The 21,064-nt window shown below is 40.0% G+C and overlaps 3 protein-coding genes across 5 annotated transcripts; 1 reads left to right on the top strand and 2 right to left on the bottom strand.

The window, feature by feature from the left end:
- Positions 1-1,048: 1,048 nt before the first annotated feature.
- On the bottom strand, positions 1,049-3,491 carry LOC140356645 (G2/mitotic-specific cyclin-B2-like). Of its 3 annotated transcripts, none has more exons than XM_072441782.1 (7): positions 3,393-3,491; positions 2,576-2,686; positions 2,032-2,466; positions 1,737-1,985; positions 1,529-1,669; positions 1,225-1,335; positions 1,049-1,165 (listed from the first exon to the last, which is right to left on the bottom strand). In XM_072441782.1, exons 1-7 carry the CDS (start codon positions 3,417-3,419, stop codon positions 1,055-1,057), a joined length of 1,185 nt encoding a protein of 394 aa, XP_072297883.1. In that variant the 5' UTR covers positions 3,420-3,491; the 3' UTR covers positions 1,049-1,054. The 3 variants fall into 3 exon arrangements, with proteins under 3 accessions (XP_072297883.1, XP_072297884.1, XP_072297886.1); XM_072441783.1 differs by having other exon boundaries at positions 1,737-1,973; positions 2,038-2,466; XM_072441785.1 differs by lacking the exon at positions 1,529-1,669.
- A 2,952-nt stretch (positions 3,492-6,443) lies between these two features.
- LOC140355852 (E3 ubiquitin/ISG15 ligase TRIM25-like) lies at positions 6,444-8,135 on the bottom strand. The gene has a single exon (XM_072440493.1). The coding sequence runs from the start codon at positions 8,133-8,135 to the stop codon at positions 6,444-6,446; it is 1,692 nt and encodes a 563-aa protein (XP_072296594.1).
- A 9,564-nt stretch (positions 8,136-17,699) lies between these two features.
- On the top strand, positions 17,700-20,212 carry LOC140355851 (E3 ubiquitin/ISG15 ligase TRIM25-like). The gene is made up of 3 exons (XM_072440492.1): positions 17,700-18,357; positions 19,304-19,954; positions 20,034-20,212. Exons 1-3 carry the CDS (start codon positions 17,724-17,726, stop codon positions 20,210-20,212), a joined length of 1,464 nt encoding a protein of 487 aa, XP_072296593.1. The 5' UTR covers positions 17,700-17,723.
- Positions 20,213-21,064: the final 852 nt, after the last annotated feature.

Genomic DNA, 21,064 nt, shown 5'->3' with positions numbered 1-21,064 from the left:
GGCCCGAGCCACAAAAGCCCCTTTGTTCAGACTGAGTCAGGCTGGTTTAAAACGTCTCAGAACTCATTATGGGCAGTTTGCCTATTTCAAATCTTCCCTTTGTCTCTAAAAATCCTTGAAAAAGTTGTAGTCAACAGCTTTGTCGCCACCTACAGGACAATAACTTATTTGAAGTTTCCCAGTCAGGGTTCAGAGCCCACCACAGCACTGAAACTGAACTAGTTAAAGTCGCAAATTATTTATTAAATGAAACCTGTGAAACAGCCTTTCCAGTTGCGCAATAGTCAAAATCCTGCCTAAAATTTGTTCCTTTATTTTTCCCCTCCATCCCTTGTTGGGAAATGGGAGGTTTGTCTATAGGAGTTTGTTTATAAAAGATCTTCTACTGAGAGTGTTTTCAAACTTCCTATAAGTTATGTTCTTTTCTTCTGCATCTGCCTGTGTTGCAGCAATGAAATTTCCCCATGTGGGACAATAAAGGATCATCTTATCTTAAAAGCGGTGCTGAAAAACATGCATTTGTAATGTCTAGATTGGACTACTGTAACTCCCTGCTCGCAGCGTGTCCTAAAAGCTCAACTGATTCAAAATGCAGCAAGATTACTAACAGGAACTAAAAATAAAAAAGGGCATAATGCACCGGTGCTCGAGTGTCTTCACTGGCTCCCTGTAGAGTTGTGATGCTATAGAACCATCTCTTCTTAACAGAGTGCTGGCCTTCTGGTGGTCCCAAGAGTCTCTAAAAACACAGGTTGAGCGTTTAGCCACAAAGCTCCTGTGTTATGGAATCTGCTCCTGTCCATGTTAAAGAGGCCGACACAGTCTCTTCATTCAGCAGCTCACAAAGCATACATTTAAGTACTTTTATTTAAAATCTTTCAAACTACAACTTTAACACTTCACAACCGGAGGTAGAACTTAAGAGTAATAAATTATTCAAAATTCTAAGAAATTCACCTTTTTATAAAAAAGTATCAAGCTTTAAAAGAGTTGATTTTAAAAAGTTAAAAGGCTTACAAATAAAGTGCAGAATAGTTTTGGCTCCAGTGGTTGGTCAGTGAGAGTCGTCCACTGCGGCCGCCATGTTCCTGACCACAGCCGAGCTGAGCTGAGGGATCAGGGCCACCTTCATCAGTTTACTGCTCGAGTACTTGTTCTTCACCGCCTGAAACAGAGGCAAAGGTCATTAAACGCTGACCCTTAATGAGCGCAAGAAAGACTCACTTTGAATTTTCCATTGCCGTCGTTGACCTGGACCACGTTCTTGGCGATGAGCTGCACGATGGGCCTGAGGTGCGCCTCGTCGTACGTGGAGTAGTGCTGCTGCGTGGGCGACTGAGGAGGACACCACTGGTCAGTAAACAATCTATATTTGACACCACCGTGTAGCTACAAACAGCAAACCAATTAAACAGGTTTACCGTTACCATGGTGACAGGCTTGGCATCCACAACAAGCAGATAACATTTACAAAAAAAAGCAAAGCCAATTCCTCCCCCCCCATTTACAAGTCAAAGAAAGAACAGACCCAGGGCAGCTCTTTGAGCAGCAGCTGGGACAGACACAGCGCTGCAGCCGCAATCTCAGACGGACGAAAGTGAACCATGTCATAGTCCAGCAACGTCAGCTCCATCAGGTATTTGGCCAGAGTGTGTCGCTCCACATCAGACTGAGAACAGAGGAGCAGAGACCGTCTAGACCTTAGCACAAACACAAGCAATCACTCCCTCACTCACACTGGCCACTTTGGACGCTCTCCGGAGGAAGTGCAGGGGCAGAGGGCCTCCAAGCTGGAACTTGATGCTCCGCAGCAGCAGCTGCTCCATCTCCAGGATCTGGGCTTTGCTGAAGGCATTGTCTGTGATGTAGGCGAAGTCTCCCACCGCCGGAGCGAACATCTCCTCAAACTTACAGGCCACCAGCATGGCCGTCACCCCGGCCAGCTGCAGCTTCTTGCGAGACACCGGCTGTACCTGGAGCAGAAGCTTACGTCAGCATTAGCACATCCAGCGGACACAGCCGAGCGCAGACGCTCACCTGCAGAAAGCGGTCGAGCACAGCCACAGTCAGGTACAGAGTCTCCTGCAGCAGCTGGAACCTGGAATGCACCTGGACCAGCCAATCCACGAGCAGCGCCCTCATGCGGCCTGTGATCTCGTAGCCCTGCATGTAGTGCGGCCGCACGACCTGCTGCTGCTCCAGCTCGTGCAGATATCTGTAGATGTCTTTGACGTAATGGGAACACAGCTGAGGAAGGTCGCCGTCCTGTTCATCCACATCCTCCACTGTGAGCAGCACCTCAGAGAAGGCCTGGCACAGCTCGCTCTCCTCCTTTAGAGACACATCCAGCTGCTGCAGGACCTCGGGGGCCACAGTGGCCGCTGGGACCTCCGGAACTTGAGGCTGGACCTCAGGCCGCTTAGTCTTCAGTGCGACAGCAGCAGGTTTGGATTTAGTGGCTCCTCTCTGCACAGACAAGAGTATAATGCTGTGGTCACACAAAAAGCTGAGCGCTGAGAAAAGCTCCAGCTAAAGCTCAGAGCGTCATGTCGTTCACCTTAGGACCAGGACTAACCTTTGTGTTGACGGCTGCGGTGTTGAAGTTGGTGATTTCACCCAGCGCTGCTCTCCTCGGCGCCGCGGCAGCAGCTTTGCCCAAACGCACAGGGTTTTCTGTGGCTCCAGGCTGAGAACAAACAATTTTATTCACAAATGAGACATTTGGCCACCTTTACATTGGTCCAAAAAGGATGTGCGAAATGCAGAATTATTGTAGCTTCTGTCAAACGGGGGAAAAGATTTATGAATTTACATGCAGCCTTACAGTGAGTTAGTTTTGGGGCTCAAAATATACAGAAACACAGTAGTTAACAGCTGGAATAAATTGACTGGACTAGACAGACTAAAACATGCCATGAACCGAGAGGGTTTTATTATGAAGACAGCAGGAATCAGACAGGGGAAGTGTGTACAATTTGTCTGTAAATATTCTCCACCAGGACATCCTTAAATGACTATCTGGGTAAAATTTCATAAAAATCTAACTCACAGGCCATTTTGAGGTCTAATCAACCAGTTGATGAATGGAAGGGAGAATGGCTAGACTAAAAGCGAGAACCAAAATTTTAGTCTCATCCCTGATTTCCAGAATCTTCAAAAATAAAATTATAATTCTTAAAGTATTTCTTTAAAACCAAGAATAGTAATGGTGTCGAACAACAAAGAGTTCCTATGTTTGTGCTCTGAATGTTCGGAAGCAGCTTCAGTTTGCATTTGTCACGTTTGAGGATGACTCAGTCCAGAGTTTAACGGGATGAGCTAACATTAGCATCACACACGGAGCATTACAGGAAAAACATTTATATGCAAGAAATAAACCCTTTTCTACTCACCAGAGCGCGCATCTCGAGAGATGTCATGTTCTCAACAGTGTTTGGAGACAAAATCCCAGAATGAAGCTTTAAAACGAGCGGTGTTTGCGTTCAAAGTGAGATTTTCATATGTAAACAACAACCGTGAATCTAAGGACGCGACGCTGTGCGAGTTCAAATACTGAGAGGTGAAATCTGATTGGCTCCAAAGATTACAAGGACGAAGCTGATTGGTGGAAAGTGTCATACCTCCCAAAGACACGCCCAAATATATTGTCAGTCTGGTTTGTTGCTAGGCCTTATTTTGTTTGAGATGGATATTCATCTTCAATATGCAAATATTCATGGGGTTAAATTTCCTGTTTACAACATTTTGAGGACTTTTTTCCGTATTCAAGCTAGTTTAAAATAGTTAATATATCTAGTGTCACCGAAGCCTGTGAATTTTGTTCACTGATGATGGAAAACCTTTTCTGATTCTGTAATGTCTCATTCTAAAACCCAGTTACTTAAAACTATGAACTAAACTTATGAACCATGAAACTGAAAGATGTAAAACTAAAAAATAAACCAGGAAATATTTACCTGCTTCATACAGTGAAGTCAAACTAATCACGTTGACCAAGACAAAAACTATTTCACCTATTTATGTTTGAAAAGAAAAGGTGTGATAGACTGGGTTTCTCCATAGAATGTCTCACTGTACACACTTGTTTCGGAGATTACTCAACGTTTCTGTCTTTTATTGTGTCATCTCCAATTAGACTAAAGTAGCCATTCTAAGTGAAGAGAATATGGACTCTTGGATGAGAAACAAAACATTTTGTTTTTTCTAAAAATAAGTCCAGGTGAAAACAACGAAACACTCCTGGATGAATGAGGGATCACACAGACATGTTTATGATTTAGCATTTCTGCAAAACATCTTTGCTTCTTGATGTGGGATTCAAGACAAACACACCATGTTGTCCAAGTGAGGTCCAAACAGGTCACTAAACTCTGACCCGTTGTGCTAGATAAACAGCAAATTCCACTATTGTATTTATTGTAACCCACAACCCGAATCCCATATTTTTGTTCAATGACAATGACAGTGACAAGAGCATTTGTAATTAGTTACTTTCCAACAATGATCAAGATATAAAGTATTATGAAACTTGTGTAAATTCAAACCTTGTGTCTCTTTTAGTTCTACTACATTCATTTTGTCATTGCTGTTGTTTTGGTGGATTTTGGTGGATTTTCATGGTACAATTATAAGAATAACACCACTTTATTTTAAGATGACCACACAGCTCCAAACAACTCAAATGATATACAAAAGATCCCAGTTTTGTCCAAACTAACTATTAAAGGAACTTTTGGCAAAATTTAAATTATTACGTAACAGAATTTCATTATGTTAAGAACATAGTTTAAAAAATGCTACTTTAAAAAAAAAGAAAAAGCTGGTTTAAGATCAATATCTCTGTAATTACTGGCCGTATGTACATGATACTGTCATAAATTCAGTTATTTAATTATGCGTTCAAACGTGGTGCCTCAATCATACAGACTTCAATATAGCTGACAAACAACCAAAGCAGTCATAAGATTAATTTGTGTACCCAACAACTTCTCTTGATATTTATTTAAAAACTAAACCTCCCATAGTTATACTGTCCCTTGCCCTCCATCTGAAATTTTAACAATAACTGATCCTAAAATAAGAATATTCAAGCACTAAAACAAAACAATATATATTTAGAAGTCATTCATTTTCTGCTGATCATTTGTAGTTTTGGCAGCTTGAGTTTGAGTTTTAGAACATATTTTTTTGGAAGTAACATTTTAAAACTCAAAATTGCCAATCTTTGATACAATCTGTAAAAGTTCAAGCTAAATTTTAAATACAATTATCTTAACTGTGTTAGAGTAAAATAACATTTCCAGCATACCAAAAATATTAGTGTGTAGGCCACTATCCTGTTCATAGTTGTAATTGAAGGATTATATTAAAGCCTCACTTTACCAGAGAGTCTTATAGTCCATATAGTGTATAAAATCAATAAGAAGCTTACATTTATCATCCTCAGTTGTAATAAACAACTAAATTAAACTCAAACTTGCCTTGAAATGTTGATGTTATAGTTTATGACAGACAGCCAGTTGTTGTGTTCAGACGTCAGTGCTGACCCTCCCCTCGGGCAGAGGGGACCAGGACCTCTCACCAAAAGAAATGCTGTTCCCACTGTCCTTAGACTCATTAACAGCTTTAAATACTTTAGATTCCTCATGTCACTGTTGGTGTATCCATGCTGTGTTGTAAAAGTAAAATCCTTGTTAGTGAATTGGGTTTATTTACAATGGCAGTTAAGTAGCTATTTTTTTTATTCTGAGCACCACTACTTCAGCTGTACTGAACTGTTAAACACAACGTGACAGTAGGTGGCGCTGAAATGAAGCATAACATATGTTAGGATGTTTGATGAGAGCACTTATGTTTATGTTTTATTGTAAGTATGTGCTTGATGTAAATGTTTTATGACTTACTTTTACTACATATTTAGCAGAGCAAGATTAAAATTGTGGGCTATGGGCTGTTCCTATTCATAACAACAAAAATCAAGCTGATATGTTATGTTTTTATTGCTCCTCCTGGTTTGATGAATAGATCAATATCAGATTGTTTATGATATGTGCCATTTGCTTTCAGGGCAATATGGTATTTGGAATGTGGTGAGATCATTCCGTTTACACTGACTCTGCTTTCCTCAGTTACAAAGTGACAGACAGAGATTACAGCAGATTGTAGCGAACACAGAGAAACATTAACACTGACTGGAAACTCTGTAGAGCCTAAAAACTAATATTCAAACAGGTGTAAAGAGTTTAAGTAAAACATATAACTGTCTGAAATAGCCTCAAAGTTATTCATGTATTTTTTCTAGCATCAATAATATTGTTTTGTTACTACAAATGTCTCTTTAAAATCAGACAAAGTGAAAACAATACAAAACATTTACGTTTTAAAAAACATTTTATTTAGATCAAAGCTTGCTTGTTAAAAAATAAAATCAATCACCTGCTGTTCTAACGGTGGGAAATGTCGCAGATCTCAGCACAGTCTGCAACATCTTTGAGCCAAATCCCTGCCAGCAGAGGCTGAGTGAATGTGCTCTGAACTGTGTGGATGAGAGACACTGTCTGACAAACACTGTAAAAGGACAAAAGTCCAGCATTGTAATCCACATAGATTCCTATTTTGTTTGAAGGTGTGGCTGTAAAAGTAGTGCTTACTTTGTTGTGCCAAAATACATAACCATCATTGTAGCAATCTAGAGCCCAAGACTTGGTGTTGTTACCAAAACTGCATTGATCAGATGGTCCTTTTCTCCTGATGTCCTTGTAGGCCACAACAACAGAAAAGTAGTCATCACACCTTCCTTTCACTTCCATGTAACAGCGGCCAGTCAGAGTGTCTTTGGTCAGAACCTGAGCAAATTCAGTAAACCTGTCGGGGTGCTCAGGGTGCTCCTGCTCAGAGCTCATATATCTCACAATGTTATTGTCCACACTCAGTGACAGCTGAGAGTGGACTGTGTTTGGATCCAGTGTTACACTCTGAGCATATGATAACAAATCCAATCTTGAAGTCATCTCATCATCCTCAGTCCGACCAACAACAGCGCCGTCCTCTGCATCTTCTTCTGTGTCCTGTTCATCATGACTGAGAGCAGAAGTGTCCCGCAGTTTCTCCCTAAGTTCAGCTACTGCAGTTTGAACCACATCTAAGAACAACAATGGTCTTGTCTCACTGTCAGAAAGGTCAGAAGCTTCACTGACTTTAGACAAAGATGGAAACGAGAGAATAAAGCCACTGTGGTCCTCAGTGTGTGAGAGCTTCTCCAGCTCCTTGTACTTGGTCTTCAGCTCGATGATCTCCTGTTGCACTTTGTCCTGCAGCTCTTTGACTCTGTGCTCTTCTGCTTCTTGTTGAGATCGAATGTGTTTCTTTGCTTCTGCCCTGATTCTCTCCATCAGAAGAGAGATCTGTGTAAAAGCGCGGTCTGTCTCCCCCACAGCTGTATTACCACAGCGGATAACGTTATCTGCCTGGCTCTGCAGTAAATCCACCTGGTTCTGTTTTTCCTGAATCCTTTGACGGGTTTTCTGGAGACTCTCTTCCAGATCTCTTTGCATTTCATGTCTTCTGGTCACAGCCAACACAGTGTCGTGGTCTTTGTGTTCATCCACAGAGCAGAGGTAACAGATACACTGCTGGTCAGTGCGACAGAACATCTTCATTATCTCAGCGTGTCGAGAGCAGATGTTGTCATGGAGATTCTCAGTGGGCTCCATCAGTTTGTGCTTCTTTAATGCAGCGACGTCATAATGAGGCTGAAGATGCTCTTTACAGTAAGAGACCAGACACTGAAGACAGGATTTTACAGCTTTCACTTTGTTCTCGGAGCACAAATCACAGGAAACATCTCCATGAGCAGCAGAGCAGTGTGACACTGGAGCAGGCAGTGGAATTCTACTGAACTCTTCCATCAGTGCAGCCAACATGGTGTTTTTCTGCAGGATGGGCCTCCAGGTGAAGTGGTGTCTGCACTGAGGGCAGCTGTAGCTTTCCTTGCACACTTCTCCATTCCAGTGAGTGTTAATGCAGCTCATGCAGTAACTGTGTCCACACGGAATAGTGACTGGATCCTTCAGTAAGTCCAGACAGATGGAACAGTTGAACGTCTCTTGGTCGAGGTGAAGTGCTCTCTCTGCCATTTCCTCTGAGACTGTTTCTGATGCGATTTGTGGTGATACTGAGTCTGTATTTATCCACCTCTTACACCCACCATCTGAGCAAGAGCCAATCAGAGAGAACGAGAAGGGAATATTTGCATAAAGCTCAGTCCACATGAATGGAAGGGGTGGGGTGTTACTTTCAGTCTTATTGCTTGTATTGTTTTCTTGCATACTTTATTAGCTTTGCCAACTTACATGATGGTATCATGAAAGAATGAAAATAAGAATGATTAAAACAAATGTATTGTTAACTTTAATAGCTTGTAAAAAATAATTACGGTTGTCAAAGTTAACATGTTTGTATATATTATATTATTGTATATAGCTGGTATTTTACACATTGCAAGTTAAACTACAGTTAATACAGGCACATTTACAGAAATGTTGATTAATGTGCTCTATCCCATTTCAAATAAAATAATAATGTTAACAATAAATCATGGAAAAATTACACATTAAAGCTGGGGTTTCGTTCTCCCCCTCTTCTTTTTACCAGTTTTTGATCATATCTTTTATTTAAAGAAACTAAAGCTGGGGTTTCAACTTTTTTCTTAGTATAAGTACATACACTCTCTTCATCGCATTAGGTATCGCAAATACCTACTTTCTTTTTTCAAGTTTGTGCCCCAGCTTTAATCATGAAGTGACCAGATTAATCACGAGGTCTGTTGTTTACCTGAAGGAGGAGGAAGGCTCAGGATCAACACCACTCAGTTCATTTTACACATCAAATCCATCAGCCCTCACAGGATGAGCACAGATCACTCAGCAGAACAGGAGAGCGCTGCAGTTATCTGGAGATTAAAAAGAAACTTGTGAGTGAGCACTAAAGGAGTAAAATGGGTCAAATATTCTACCAAACTTCAACAGAACACATGGCAGGTCAAGCCCAGTGTCTTACATTTGACATCATAGATCAAGCGGCAATGAAGGGCCTTAAATTGATCTCATGCTCAAATCCCACCAAAATACTTCAATTATAGCCAGTTTAAAATAATTCAATTTGTGAAATAATTAATAAAGTCTTAATTGTAGAAAATAATGCTATTTCATAAAGGAGTTTGATACTATCGTTACACACATTATGACCACTTCAGTTGTGTTCATCTCTAGCAGACACACATTTACTTACTTCACTGGGGAAATTGTCATTCTAATGCCGGCTCTAACGACACAGTTGTGTTGACGAGCCTGTTGTCATGTGTTAATGAGCACTTTGAATGTTAGCAAGATTCTGTGAAACTCTAATTGTCATGTGATTACCATGAAAATCATTCTCTTTTTAGTCCAGTTTCCACCAAAACAACAGCAATGACAAAATGACTGTAGTAGAACTAAAAGAGACACAAGGTTTGAATTTACACAAATTTCATAATACTTTGGCTCTTGATCATTGTTTGAAAGTAACTAATTACAAATGCTTTTGTCACTGTCATCGACCACTGTCATTGTCATTGACCAAAAGTATAGGATTCTGGTTGTGGGTTACAATAAATACAATAGTGGAATTTGCTGTTTATTTAGCACAAAGTTCAACTCTGTCAAGTATAAATAAACTGAAGTGATTTTTTCCCCCCGCCCCAAAAAACCTTCAGAAGGTTGTGCCATTATTGAGTCCCAAAGACACGATTTTTTTCAATAGAAAGGACTTTAAGATACAAGATTATTATGGCAAATAATTAGTTTCATTTGTGGATTTCTATTTTGGATCTCTCTTTCAAAAAAAGTTGTTTAAGCTCCTAAAATGTTACTAAAATTGCAATTAAGAGTATTTTGTGCATACTTAATACTTTTACTCAAGTGCAAGTTTGGCAGCAGTACTTACTTTGAGTATTTTAGCCATGTAATTGTACACATTGTCAGACCTTTTTCCACCACTGTTAGTTAACTTTGAAATACTAAATGAATACTATGAAATATGAATGTGTACAATTAACATTTGCTGTTTGAATCAACATGTAACCCTGAAAAATTCCATGGCCAGTCCATTGTTTAAAGGCGATTTTTCGGCGATTCGAGAATTTGAGGACCGATACAACACACACGTGCGTTTGTTTATTAGCGCGACGGATCACATCGCATCTCTCGTCTCCCTTAGATTTCAGTCTCTAATGAGTCAGCTCGAACTGTCTTTCTCGTCTTCATTTTGTCCCGTACACTGAGGGAACTATATTATGATAGATCAATGCGCTTAGACACGCGAAAACGTGGCTGCAGGTGAGCGGTAGGTGCGTTTTATGATTGATACGTGGCAGGACTAATCGGCAGTCCACGCCACGAGGAAATAAGACTCAGATTTGGGCCAAAAAAATCGTCCATTATGCCTTTAAGTGTAATATACGCAAAAATATGAATAAATTAAATTAGGGTAAAATAAATTTTCTTGCAACTGTATCGACTTAAATATTTGACATGTATGTTTTGGAAGACAACCAGTGGTGAAAAATAATAAAGTACCAGAGTAAAAGTACTGTACCTTTAGGAATTTGATCATTCTGACTTTTTACTTCACCATATTTGTGAGTGTTATCTGTTCCGGTACTTTATATATTATACTCCATTATATTTTTTGGAACTGGACTGAAAAGTAAAAAGCGTTTCCTTTTTCACACTTTTATGGTGGCATCCTGCATTAACATTTAGAGTAATAATTCTTAACAAACAAAAGTATGTGTAAAAATATGTTCAAGTTACTTACTTACTGTAGAACTGTAAGCAATACAAAACATTTGATGTTTTAATAGTTCTCAAAGTCTGTGTGAAATCATTTGATTTTGTTATTCTAAATAAAACACTTCTACTGGGTATTTCAATACTTTCGCTAATTAAAAAAAAACTATTACATGGACAACATCATAGGTGTTTTGTAATCTTGTGACTAATGTACGTTATGTCCTGTTCTTTAGTTATGTAACAAAAATAATTTCCACACTGAAGACATCAAACCATAAGAGGATTTTCTGATATTCCAAATTTGAAAAGTATGTGGAGAAAATTAGCACATGTGCATTTGTTTGTTATAATCATGGATCTATTAGAAACTTTAAAATCCATCCATCCATCCATTTTCTACCGCTTGTTCCCTTTCGGGGTCGCGGGTGACTGGAGCCTATCCCAGTGACTTCGGGCTTTAGGCGGGGTACATCCTGGACAGTGGCCAACTCGTCGCAGTGTCAAACTTCTGCTCAAATGCTGCTCATGGATTCAAACGTAAACTATGTCCTCCCCCTCAGCCAAAGAGGTTGGAGCGCTTCCCGAACACTTCCTGGTGTTGCTTGTCTGTGATTGGTTGGTGCAAGGGAAAGGGAAAGAAAAAGAGGCAGGCACATAGACTACGGGCAGGTAGTGCAAACAACACAAAACAGGGAAAACTACCGAAGTCAGAACTGAACAAAATGTCTGCAAAAGGACTCGGAATAGAGCCATCGAGCAGGGCTCAGCTGACACAATTTGCGTGCCACGTTACGCTGGACCCAGACACGATGAACGCCCAGCTGGCTTTGTCCGAAGACGACAGAAGAGCTACGTTGATGCGAGAAGAAACGACATATCCCAACCACCCGGACAGATTTCGACGCTGGCGCCAGGTGCTGAGCAAGGAATGTCTGAGAGACGGCGGGCGGAGTTATTTTGAGGTGGAGTGGAGGAAGAAGCGCGTGACGGTTGCCGTGGCGTACAAGGACGTCGCCAGAGTGGGCCCCATGACGGACGTGGCTTTTGGGTTTAATGACAAGTCGTGGGCGCTGGAGTGTAACACCAGCAGTAGTTACAAGTTCATACACAAGGCGGTCAAAACTGCCATTTCGGGCCCCTGGACGTCGAGGATAGGGGTGTACCTGGACCACGGAGAGGGGGTGCTGGCGTTTTACAGCGTTTCGGACACAGTGACGCTGCTGCATAAAGTTCAAACTGTGTTCACGCGGCCACTGTACGCAGGACTGTGGTTTGGAGGGTATCAAGGGGCCTATGCAGAGTTCTGTGAGCTGGGGGAAGACGATCACTGAAACGTAATATATAGAGTTATAGAAATTAGACACAAGTGCTCACTATTCACAGGCAAATGCTAAATGTTGATTCTGGGACTGTCCCGTGGCTCTAAAATATCATCTCACTCAGAACTTTGTCTTTGGGCCTCAAAACTCCTGCCATGGACACAATAAATGGAGCTCTTTGAAATACTTTTGGATGACACAAACTGCTCAGCTCAAGAACTGGACTGACATTATAATTGACATACGACAAATGGGAAAAACACACTTGGACTTTGTTTGAAAATTGACAAATTTGACCGACTTTGTACTAAATGGGACGTTAATTTTGGATTTTGTGTGATGTAATTTTCTTTTCTTTGGATTTCTTTTCTTTCGCTCTTTCTTTAAAAAAAAAAAGTATGTTCTCTCTGGTCTGGTTCTGTTTCTTTTTTTTGTGTGTGTGTCTGTTTTACATTTTGGAAAGAGAATAAATAAATAAATAATAATAACAATAATAAATATAGCCGCAAGCGGCAATGATCGGCCCTCACCATGCCGCCCAGCAACGCAAGAGGAATTTTCCTTTTATTACACCTACTGCTGAATCTGATGCATTCATTTCACTCTGTAGGGCTTTCCTTTTAAGTAGGTTAAGGGCAAAGGGTTTAACAACTGATTCAAATTTGACGCAATTCGGACTTTGTGAGCTCAAACGGCAGCAAATTTAAAATTTGGGAAATGTCTGAAATTCTAGCTAGAATTTGTGGCTTCACCGCACAGACACCGTGAAAGATATCAAAATAGTCTGGATAACTTTTGATGTCCCACTCCCCAACACCATTTTCTCAAAATGTTAGCTTTTTCGCTTCAACGCCCTTGGAGGAGTTCGTAAAAGTACGACATTTGGAAAAACATTTGGTTGGGCAGACAGCGTTGCCGTAATAATATTTTTTACATCTCTGGTCACCATCAACCTCTGCGCCAAATTTCATGATTCTACGATCAGATTTTTAAAAACTATTTCCTATCACTCAATGCTTGGCCCTGTGACGAGTTGGCCACTGTCCAGGGTGTACCCCGCCAAAGGCCCAAAGTTACTGGGATAGGCTCCAGTCACCCGAGATCCTGATAGGGAAAAAGCAAAAGAAAATGAATGAATGAATGAATATCACTCAATGCATTTTTTTGTACATTTTTTTCCTTTTAGAAAAAGGAAATAGCCAGAATGTAGAGAGGCACAATTTTTAGAGGTGTGCAAATGTTTGTGACTTTTGGTCACGGTTCACTGGGTGAAAAATAGGGGGTTGGTCCCGAGAAGAAAGAAAGAAATTCCAATGTGAAAACAATGTTTCCCATTTTTCTTTTTAAAATATTTTCTTTTTTTAAGTTTAACATGTTTACAAACACACACACAACAAAAGACAACAATAGAACAAGAACAAGACCAGAGAGAGAAGAAAACAAAAATCAAAGTAAGCAGACATCCAACAGGTGAGAAATAAAATAAAGAAGAATCAAGTCACACCTAAACCCAACCAAACATCCCACTTAGTCCATAGTTCTTCAAGTTTTTCCATATTTTGAATGTCCAAGGTAATGTCTGCCCAGTCCTTTATTTCCCATTTTTCAAATATAAACTATTAGGGCTGGGCAACGATTCAAATTTTTAATTTTTAATCAAGATTAATCGCATTATTTCCCTGATTAATCACAATTAATCTCATTTTTACGTGCAAAATTCAAAATGAATTCAAAAGAAGTGTAAAGTGCATCAGCATTTTTATTCAGTAGCAGTTAAATAGTATTATATAATAATAATAAGTATTCACTTGCCAAAAAATCCTGAGCCACAATCATTAAAGATGAACAGGCCACTTCAGAGTCAGAAACATTGTAATCTCATTAAACATTAGACACTCAAAACACATTTTAGGAGCAGCATAACCAGTTTAGTACCTAAACCAGAAAACACTTCAATACAGTTTGTAAATTCTTAGAACTTGACACTAAAGCGCCATAACATTAGTTGTGCAAACAAATACTTAACCAGTTAAATACAAATAAATACATTGTGTACATTTTAACTTAAATAATGTTATCAAACACAAAACTAAAGCTTATTGCCACTGCCAGGGCGTTGAAAAGAACCAGAAAAGTTTGTAGATTCCTGAAACTGGGTGTTTTTTGTACTCCTCTGCACTAAGCCAGTTGCTAAGGCACCAGATTATTCACGTTTTCAGCTGATAAAGACGCGCGGGGCCCGCGCGGGTTGCCTCGGCTGGCGCCTATAGCAGCTGACTTTGTAAAGTTAATAAACCAAAGCCATGATCTGCCATTAAACTCCATTTACACCACGAGAAAAGCAACACAGCACAACTCCTCCACTGAGCATGTGCAGGACCACTCGGACGCACGTCTGCTGCTGAGTGTATTCTACGGACGTGAGTCCGGCGCGTCAAGAACGCGCGTCCGGTGCGTTTGTCTTTCTAAAGTACACGCTCAAATTCTGCATCGGGCACGATTCGTCCGCAGCGGTTTGTTCAAGGCTTTAGAACTGGTGCGGACCAGGGGAATCCAACCTGCGTTAAAGCGCGTTAAAATAATTGATCGCATTAAATAAGTGATGAGTTAACGCGATAATAACACGTTAACTTGCCCAGCCCTATAAACTATACATTTTTGGGAAGCGCACACGCTTTCCTACGTTATGGTGTGGGTCCCTGGTCACTGACAGGCACTTTCTTTATTTTTGAGTGGGCTCCGCCCACTTTGTGTTATTAGCACAATAATAATGTTCAATAATTGCATTACATGCTTATATCCACGGAACGTGCTTGAGTTGGGAACATATTCATGAGCTACTTTGCGCAAACGAGTGTTTTACATGGGGAAGCGGTCGTCATCCCCATCCCCCCACTTTGTGCGCGCCTTCGCAGCCATGCTTCGCACGGCCTTACGGACCTAATGGGCCTCTCGCCAGCTTGTGGTGCTTGGACCTAATAATACATAAATACAAATTGGACACATAAAATACAGTATAAAGAACAAAACCAGAGAGTAAAACAAAATACTGAAGACACAAGTAGCACAGAACATTTAAAGACATAAAATCACAGCGTATTTAAAACTAAGAAGGAGTCTCATCTGGTCCAAAGTCTGTCAAAACAGTCTGCTGAGCTTTGTTCATTTCAGTCCAATGTTTCTGAGCATCAGGACAGTCCCAAAATCCTGGTAATAGTGGGCCTCCTGCCGCTGCCACAGTCAGCATTTCCCTGTGAACAATGTGCACATAGTGTTATGAAAGAACTCCCTCCAAACATGGCATTTTGCAGTTCTCTATTGAGATGTACATACACTTTCCCCTCTTGTTATATTTTAAGAAATGTGACAGTGCAAACGCAATGTTGAACTGCAAGGAAAGGAAATTAAAAACAAATCTTATATATTTGTATTTGTTAAATCATAATTTCCGTGACATTAGAGGAGTTTTAATGGTCACGACCTGAGTTACAAGCAGGAAGTAACATTTTAAACCTAAAATTGCCAAACTGGGAAACAATCTGTGAAAGTTCAAGCTAAAATTTTAAATATAATTATCTTAAGCATCTGAGCAAGAGCCAATCAGAGAGAACGAGAAGGGAATATTTGCATAAAGCTCAGTCCACATGAATGGAAGGGGTGGGGTGTTACTTTCAGTCTTATTGCTTGTATTGTTTTCTTGCATACTTTATTAGCTTTGCCAACTTACATGATGGTATCATGAAAGAATGAAAATAAGAATGATTAAAACAAATGTATTGTTAACTTTAATAGCTTGTAAAAAATAATTACGGTTGTCAAAGTTAACATGTTTGTATATATTATATTATTGTATATAGCTGGTATTTTACACATTGCAAGTTAAACTACAGTTAATACAGGCACATTTACAGAAATGTTGATTAATGTGCTCTATCCCATTTCAAATAAAATAATAATGTTAACAATAAATCATGGAAAAATTACACATTAAAGCTGGGGTTTCGTTCTCCCCCTCTTCTTTTTACCAGTTTTTGATCATATCTTTTATTTAAAGAAACTAAAGCTGGGGTTTCAACTTTTTTCTTAGTATAAGTACATACACTCTCTTCATCGCATTAGGTATCGCAAATACCTACTTTCTTTTTTCAAGTTTGTGCCCCAGCTTTAATCATGAAGTGACCAGATTAATCACGAGGTCTGTTGTTTACCTGAAGGAGGAGGAAGGCTCAGGATCAACACCACTCAGTTCATTTTACACATCAAATCCATCAGCCCTCACAGGATGAGCACAGATCACTCAGCAGAACAGGAGAGCGCTGCAGTTATCTGGAGATTAAAAAGAAACTTGTGAGTGAGCACTAAAGGAGTAAAATGGGTCAAATATTCTACCAAACTTCAACAGAACACATGGCAGGTCAAGCCCAGTGTCTTACATTTGACATCATAGATCAAGCGGCAATGAAGGGCCTTAAATTGATCTCATGCTCAAATCCCACCAAAATACTTCAATTATAGCCAGTTTAAAATAATTCAATTTGTGAAATAATTAATAAAGTCTTAATTGTAGAAAATAATGCTATTTCATAAAGGAGTTTGATACTATCGTTACACACATTATGACCACTTCAGTTGTGTTCATCTCTAGCAGACACACATTTACTTACTTCACTGGGGAAATTGTCATTCTAATGCCGGCTCTAACGACACAGTTGTGTTGACGAGCCTGTTGTCATGTGTTAATGAGCACTTTGAATGTTAGCAAGATTCTGTGAAACTCTAATTGTCATGTGATTACCATGAAAATCAGATAGAATAGTGGAATTTGCTGTTTATTTAGCACAAAGTTCAACTCTGTCAAGTATAAATAAACTGAAGTGATTTTTTCCCCCCGCCCCCAAAAAAGTTCAGAAGGTTGTGCCATTATTGAGTCCCAAAGACACGATTTTTGTCAATAGAAAGGACTTTAAGATACAAGATTATTATGGCAAATAATTAGAAGTTTCATTTGTGGATTTCTATTTTGGATCTCTCTTTAAAAATAAAGAAAGGAAAAAAAAGAAAGTTGTTTAAGCTCCTAAAATGTTACTAAAGTTGCAATTAAGAGTATTTTGTGCATACTTTGAAATAGTAAATGAATACTATGAAATATGAATGTGTATATTTAATATGTGCTCTTTGGATAAACATGTAAAGCTGAAACATTACATGGCCAATCCATTGTTTAACTTATAAATGTTTTAACATTTACAAGTTAAAAAAAGGATCATGTGCCACGATAATTATTATAATTTACGTAAAGGTTATTCAAAACAAAGGAATTCATGTAGTTACAAAATCAAATCTAAGTACCAAACATAATATCATCTTCACTGTAATAATGAAACTATTCCCTCTAAATCTTCCTGCTCAGCCAATGGATACACTACACCCGCCCCTCCTCCCTCTCAGCCAAAGAGAGCGGAGCTCTTCAAAACACTTCCTGGTCTTACTCGTCTGTGATTGGTCGGCTCATAGAAAAGAGGCGATAACAACACAAGAGAACCGTACATACTTTTTGAAGTCAATACTGAGCAAAATGGCTGCAAAAGGACTGGGGTTAGACCAAGAAGCATTCTGCTGTTCCATCTGTCTGGACTTACTGAAGGATCCAGCCACTATTCCGTGTGGACACAGTTACTGCATGAGCTGCATTAACACTCACTGGAATGGAGAGGTCAGTAAGCAGAGCTACAGCTGCCCTCAGTGCAGACAGAACTTCACCCAGAGACCTGTCCTAGTGAAAAACACCATGTTGGCTCTTTTAATGGAGGGACTTAAGAAGAGTGGCCCTCCAGCTGCTCCAGTGTCACACTGCTCTGCTGCTCATGGAGATGTTTCCTGTGTGAAAGCTGTAAAATCCTGTCTTCAGTGTCTGGTCTCTTACTGTAAAGAGCATCTTCAGCCTCATTATGACGTCGCTGCGTTAAAGAAGCACAAACTGGTGGAGCCCACTGAGAATCTCCATGACAACATCTGCTCTCGACACGCTGAGGTAATGAAGATGTTCTGTCGCACTGACCAGCAGTGTATCTGTTACCTCTGCTCTGTGGATAAACACAAAGACCACGACACAGTGACGGCTGCAGCAGAGAGGAAGGAAAAGAAGGAAGAGTTGGAGGATTTCAAAGTGAAAATCCTCCAGAGAATTGATAACAAAAGGACAGATAAGATATTCCTTTATTGTCCCACATGGGGAAATTTCATTGGTGCAACGCAGGTAGATACAGAGGTAGATACAGAAGAACAGATCACTTATAGGAAGTCTGAAAAACACTTTCAGTAGAAGATCTCCTATAAATAAATAAAAACTCCCATAGACAAATAAATAAATACCATTGCATGTGATCCCGACAGTAATTGCACATGAATATGTGTCACGACAGCACATAGATTGTACATGAATTTCACAGTAATTGCACATGAATTCCAACAGCAATTGCACATACGACAGAATTGCACATCAGTATTAGGTTAGGTCAGTATTGCGACGGGATAACGTGACGATCTCCGGGTAAGACGACTGTTTCATGAGTTCCTCCTTTGTGGAAACGCGGTACGGCGCAGGCCGGGGGGCGGGGCCGGAGCCCCGGGGGGCGGGGCCGGAGCCGGGGGGCGGAGCCAAAACACATCACAACAACACGACGAAAACGCTCAATCCAGCCGAATAAAGTCAAAACAAGTTAATTTAAAGCGATTCCAGTGCGTGTCCCGATCGTTCGTGAAGTTCCTCTTTCATATAAACGTGTATATAAACGTGTATATAAACGTGTATATAAACGTGTATATAAACGTGTATATAAACGTGTACCGACGACACGCCGTACTTTAGCGCGGCCGGAGGGCGCGGGGGGGAGGGGCTGGTGGGCTCGCTCGGAGCTAGCTCACGTCACAACAACACAACGAAAAACGCTCAAATCCAGCCGAAAAAAGTCAAAAACAGTTGAATTAAAAAACTATTCCAGCGCGTGTCCCTATCGTACAGTAACATAGAAAAAATATACTAACTATATTTACAAAATATAGGAGATAAAGCACAATAAGTGTGAGAAAGAAGAGAGAGCGTTTACACCGGGCTGCCAGCTGTACCAGCGCCTTATCCATCGTCGGTACACGATGATGTGGATGACCTTCAATATCGACTAAATACTATCAATCATTCCGCTGATAAAGGAACAGAATATGTTGATAGGAGCCAAAAAGAGTTGACCAGTCTCATTGAAAAAAGACTGAGTGAAGTGAAAAAGCAAATCATATCTCAACAGCAAGCTGAGGACCACAAAGTCAATGAACTTCTGGACAAACTGCAACAAGAAATCACTGAGATGAAGAGGAAACTCACTGAGCAGGACTTGTTTTCACACTCTGACGACGCTCTCCAGTTTTTACACAAGTCTACACCACTTTCCACAGTCTGTGCTGAACCTGACAAAATGGAACTACCCTTCCCCAGTATGGTCACGGCAGTTGTGAAAGAAGTCATCGACAAACTGGAAGTGATAGAACACCCAGCTGAAGCACGCGTTACACCAGCCAACATGCTCCAATATGCTTGTGATGTCACGCTGAACCCAAGGACGGCACACAATTTTATACATTTATTTTCTCAAAACGAAAGAGCCAGATATGTGCTCAGACATCAGGGCTATCGCCAGCACCCATCACGATTCACTCAGCAGGTTCAAGTCCTCGGCAATACAGCCCTGACCGGGCGCTGTTACATTGAAATGAATCTGAACTATTTCTCTTCCATAACAGTTTGTGTAACTTAAAGGACATAGACAAAAAATATATTCATGAAAGTCTATATGGGCACTTAAGTGTTTTGATGATGATGATGGTTACATAGTTAGGATACATTACTATAAGACATATCTGACTGTGAAGACAAAAGGTCGGGTTGAAAGAGTTGGAATCTTCTTGGATCATGATGCTGGTCTTCTGGCCTTCTACAAACTGAATGAGCCCAAGAGCTTGATCCATGAAATCCGCACCACATTCACCCAGCCTTTGTATTTGGGCAACTAGACAATGTTGAGAGTTGTACACCTGTTTGATGCATTTGTACTTTGCTTTTTACCTGTAGTTCTGTATGGAGGGGTTAGAGGTTAATAAACATTGATATTCAATACGTTTTCTTTTATCGATTTGTCCTTGTCATTACTGCCAAGAAACTAGTTCATTAAACAATTTGAAAAGCATTAATTTTACACCATGTATTTTGTAAGTTTCAGGGCTTCATTAAATTCCTGTATTTTTTTTATTGTAGTTCTGCAATGTTTACTCTAAATTAGATAAGAAGCGCCCTCTGGTCTCTCTCAAACAGGCTAAGGTGTGATTTTTCTGCTCCATCATATTCCACTGATGGTTATGATTTTGAATTCCTAATCAAAACCAAGTGCTGGATTTCCAAACAAAGATCTGTATTCTGAGAGGACATGTATGGAGCAAAGTTACAGAGGGACTAAAGCAAAACATTTTAAACTTTTCGTTTTTCTTTCTCATTTTCTTTCTAACTTTCTAAAATGTATAGTTCATTTCCTGTCAAGGAGTGACCAGGGTAGAATTATTGAAATAAGAATCAACTTAGAATTTATTATGCAACCAGTGCTCTCTCTTCTTCATGGATTTAAATGTGTCAAAAACTGAGTTGACTTCAGAAAAAAGCATCTAAACCAGAATTGTGTGTTGTAAGAAAAGATATTTGCGCCCATCCTTATTTCAGATTTGTTATTTTTCTTCTTAAATTTGTATCTCAGATAATAAAACCAACTGTAATATTTTAACACAAGTAACCATGATGTGCAGTTATGAATTCAAATGTTATAGGTTGGGAACTGGTTGGCCCACTCTTGGTGGAAGCACTTCTGAGACATATGA

This window comes from Eucyclogobius newberryi, unplaced genomic scaffold (assembly GCF_026437365.1).
Source record: "Eucyclogobius newberryi isolate DKJ021-1_F unplaced genomic scaffold, fEucNew1.0.hap1 SCAF_12, whole genome shotgun sequence".
NCBI classification, from domain to species: domain Eukaryota; kingdom Metazoa; phylum Chordata; class Actinopteri; order Gobiiformes; family Gobiidae; genus Eucyclogobius; species Eucyclogobius newberryi.
This window is presented reverse-complemented; position numbering and strand designations above follow the sequence as displayed.

Coding starts and splice junctions, on each gene's coding strand:
- LOC140355852 (XM_072440493.1), bottom strand. CDS start 8,135: ATGGCAGAGAGAGCACTTCACCTCGACCAAGAGACGTTCAACTGTTCC.
- LOC140356645 (XM_072441782.1), bottom strand. CDS start 3,419: ATGACATCTCTCGAGATGCGCGCTCTG. Junction 1,670..1,736: donor GAGCGTCCAAAGTGGCCAGT/GTGAGTGAGGGA, acceptor CTCTGTTCTCAG/TCTGATGTGGAGCGACACAC. Junction 1,166..1,224: donor ACGGCAATGGAAAATTCAAA/GTGAGTCTTTCT, acceptor CCTCTGTTTCAG/GCGGTGAAGAACAAGTACTC.
- LOC140355851 (XM_072440492.1), top strand. CDS start 17,724: ATGGCTGCAAAAGGACTGGGGTTAGACCAAGAAGCATTCTGCTGTTCC. Junction 18,358..19,303: donor TAACAAAAGGACAGATAAGA/TATTCCTTTATT, acceptor CGGTACACGATG/ATGTGGATGACCTTCAATAT. Junction 19,955..20,033: donor CATAACAGTTTGTGTAACTT/AAAGGACATAGA, acceptor ATGGTTACATAG/TTAGGATACATTACTATAAG.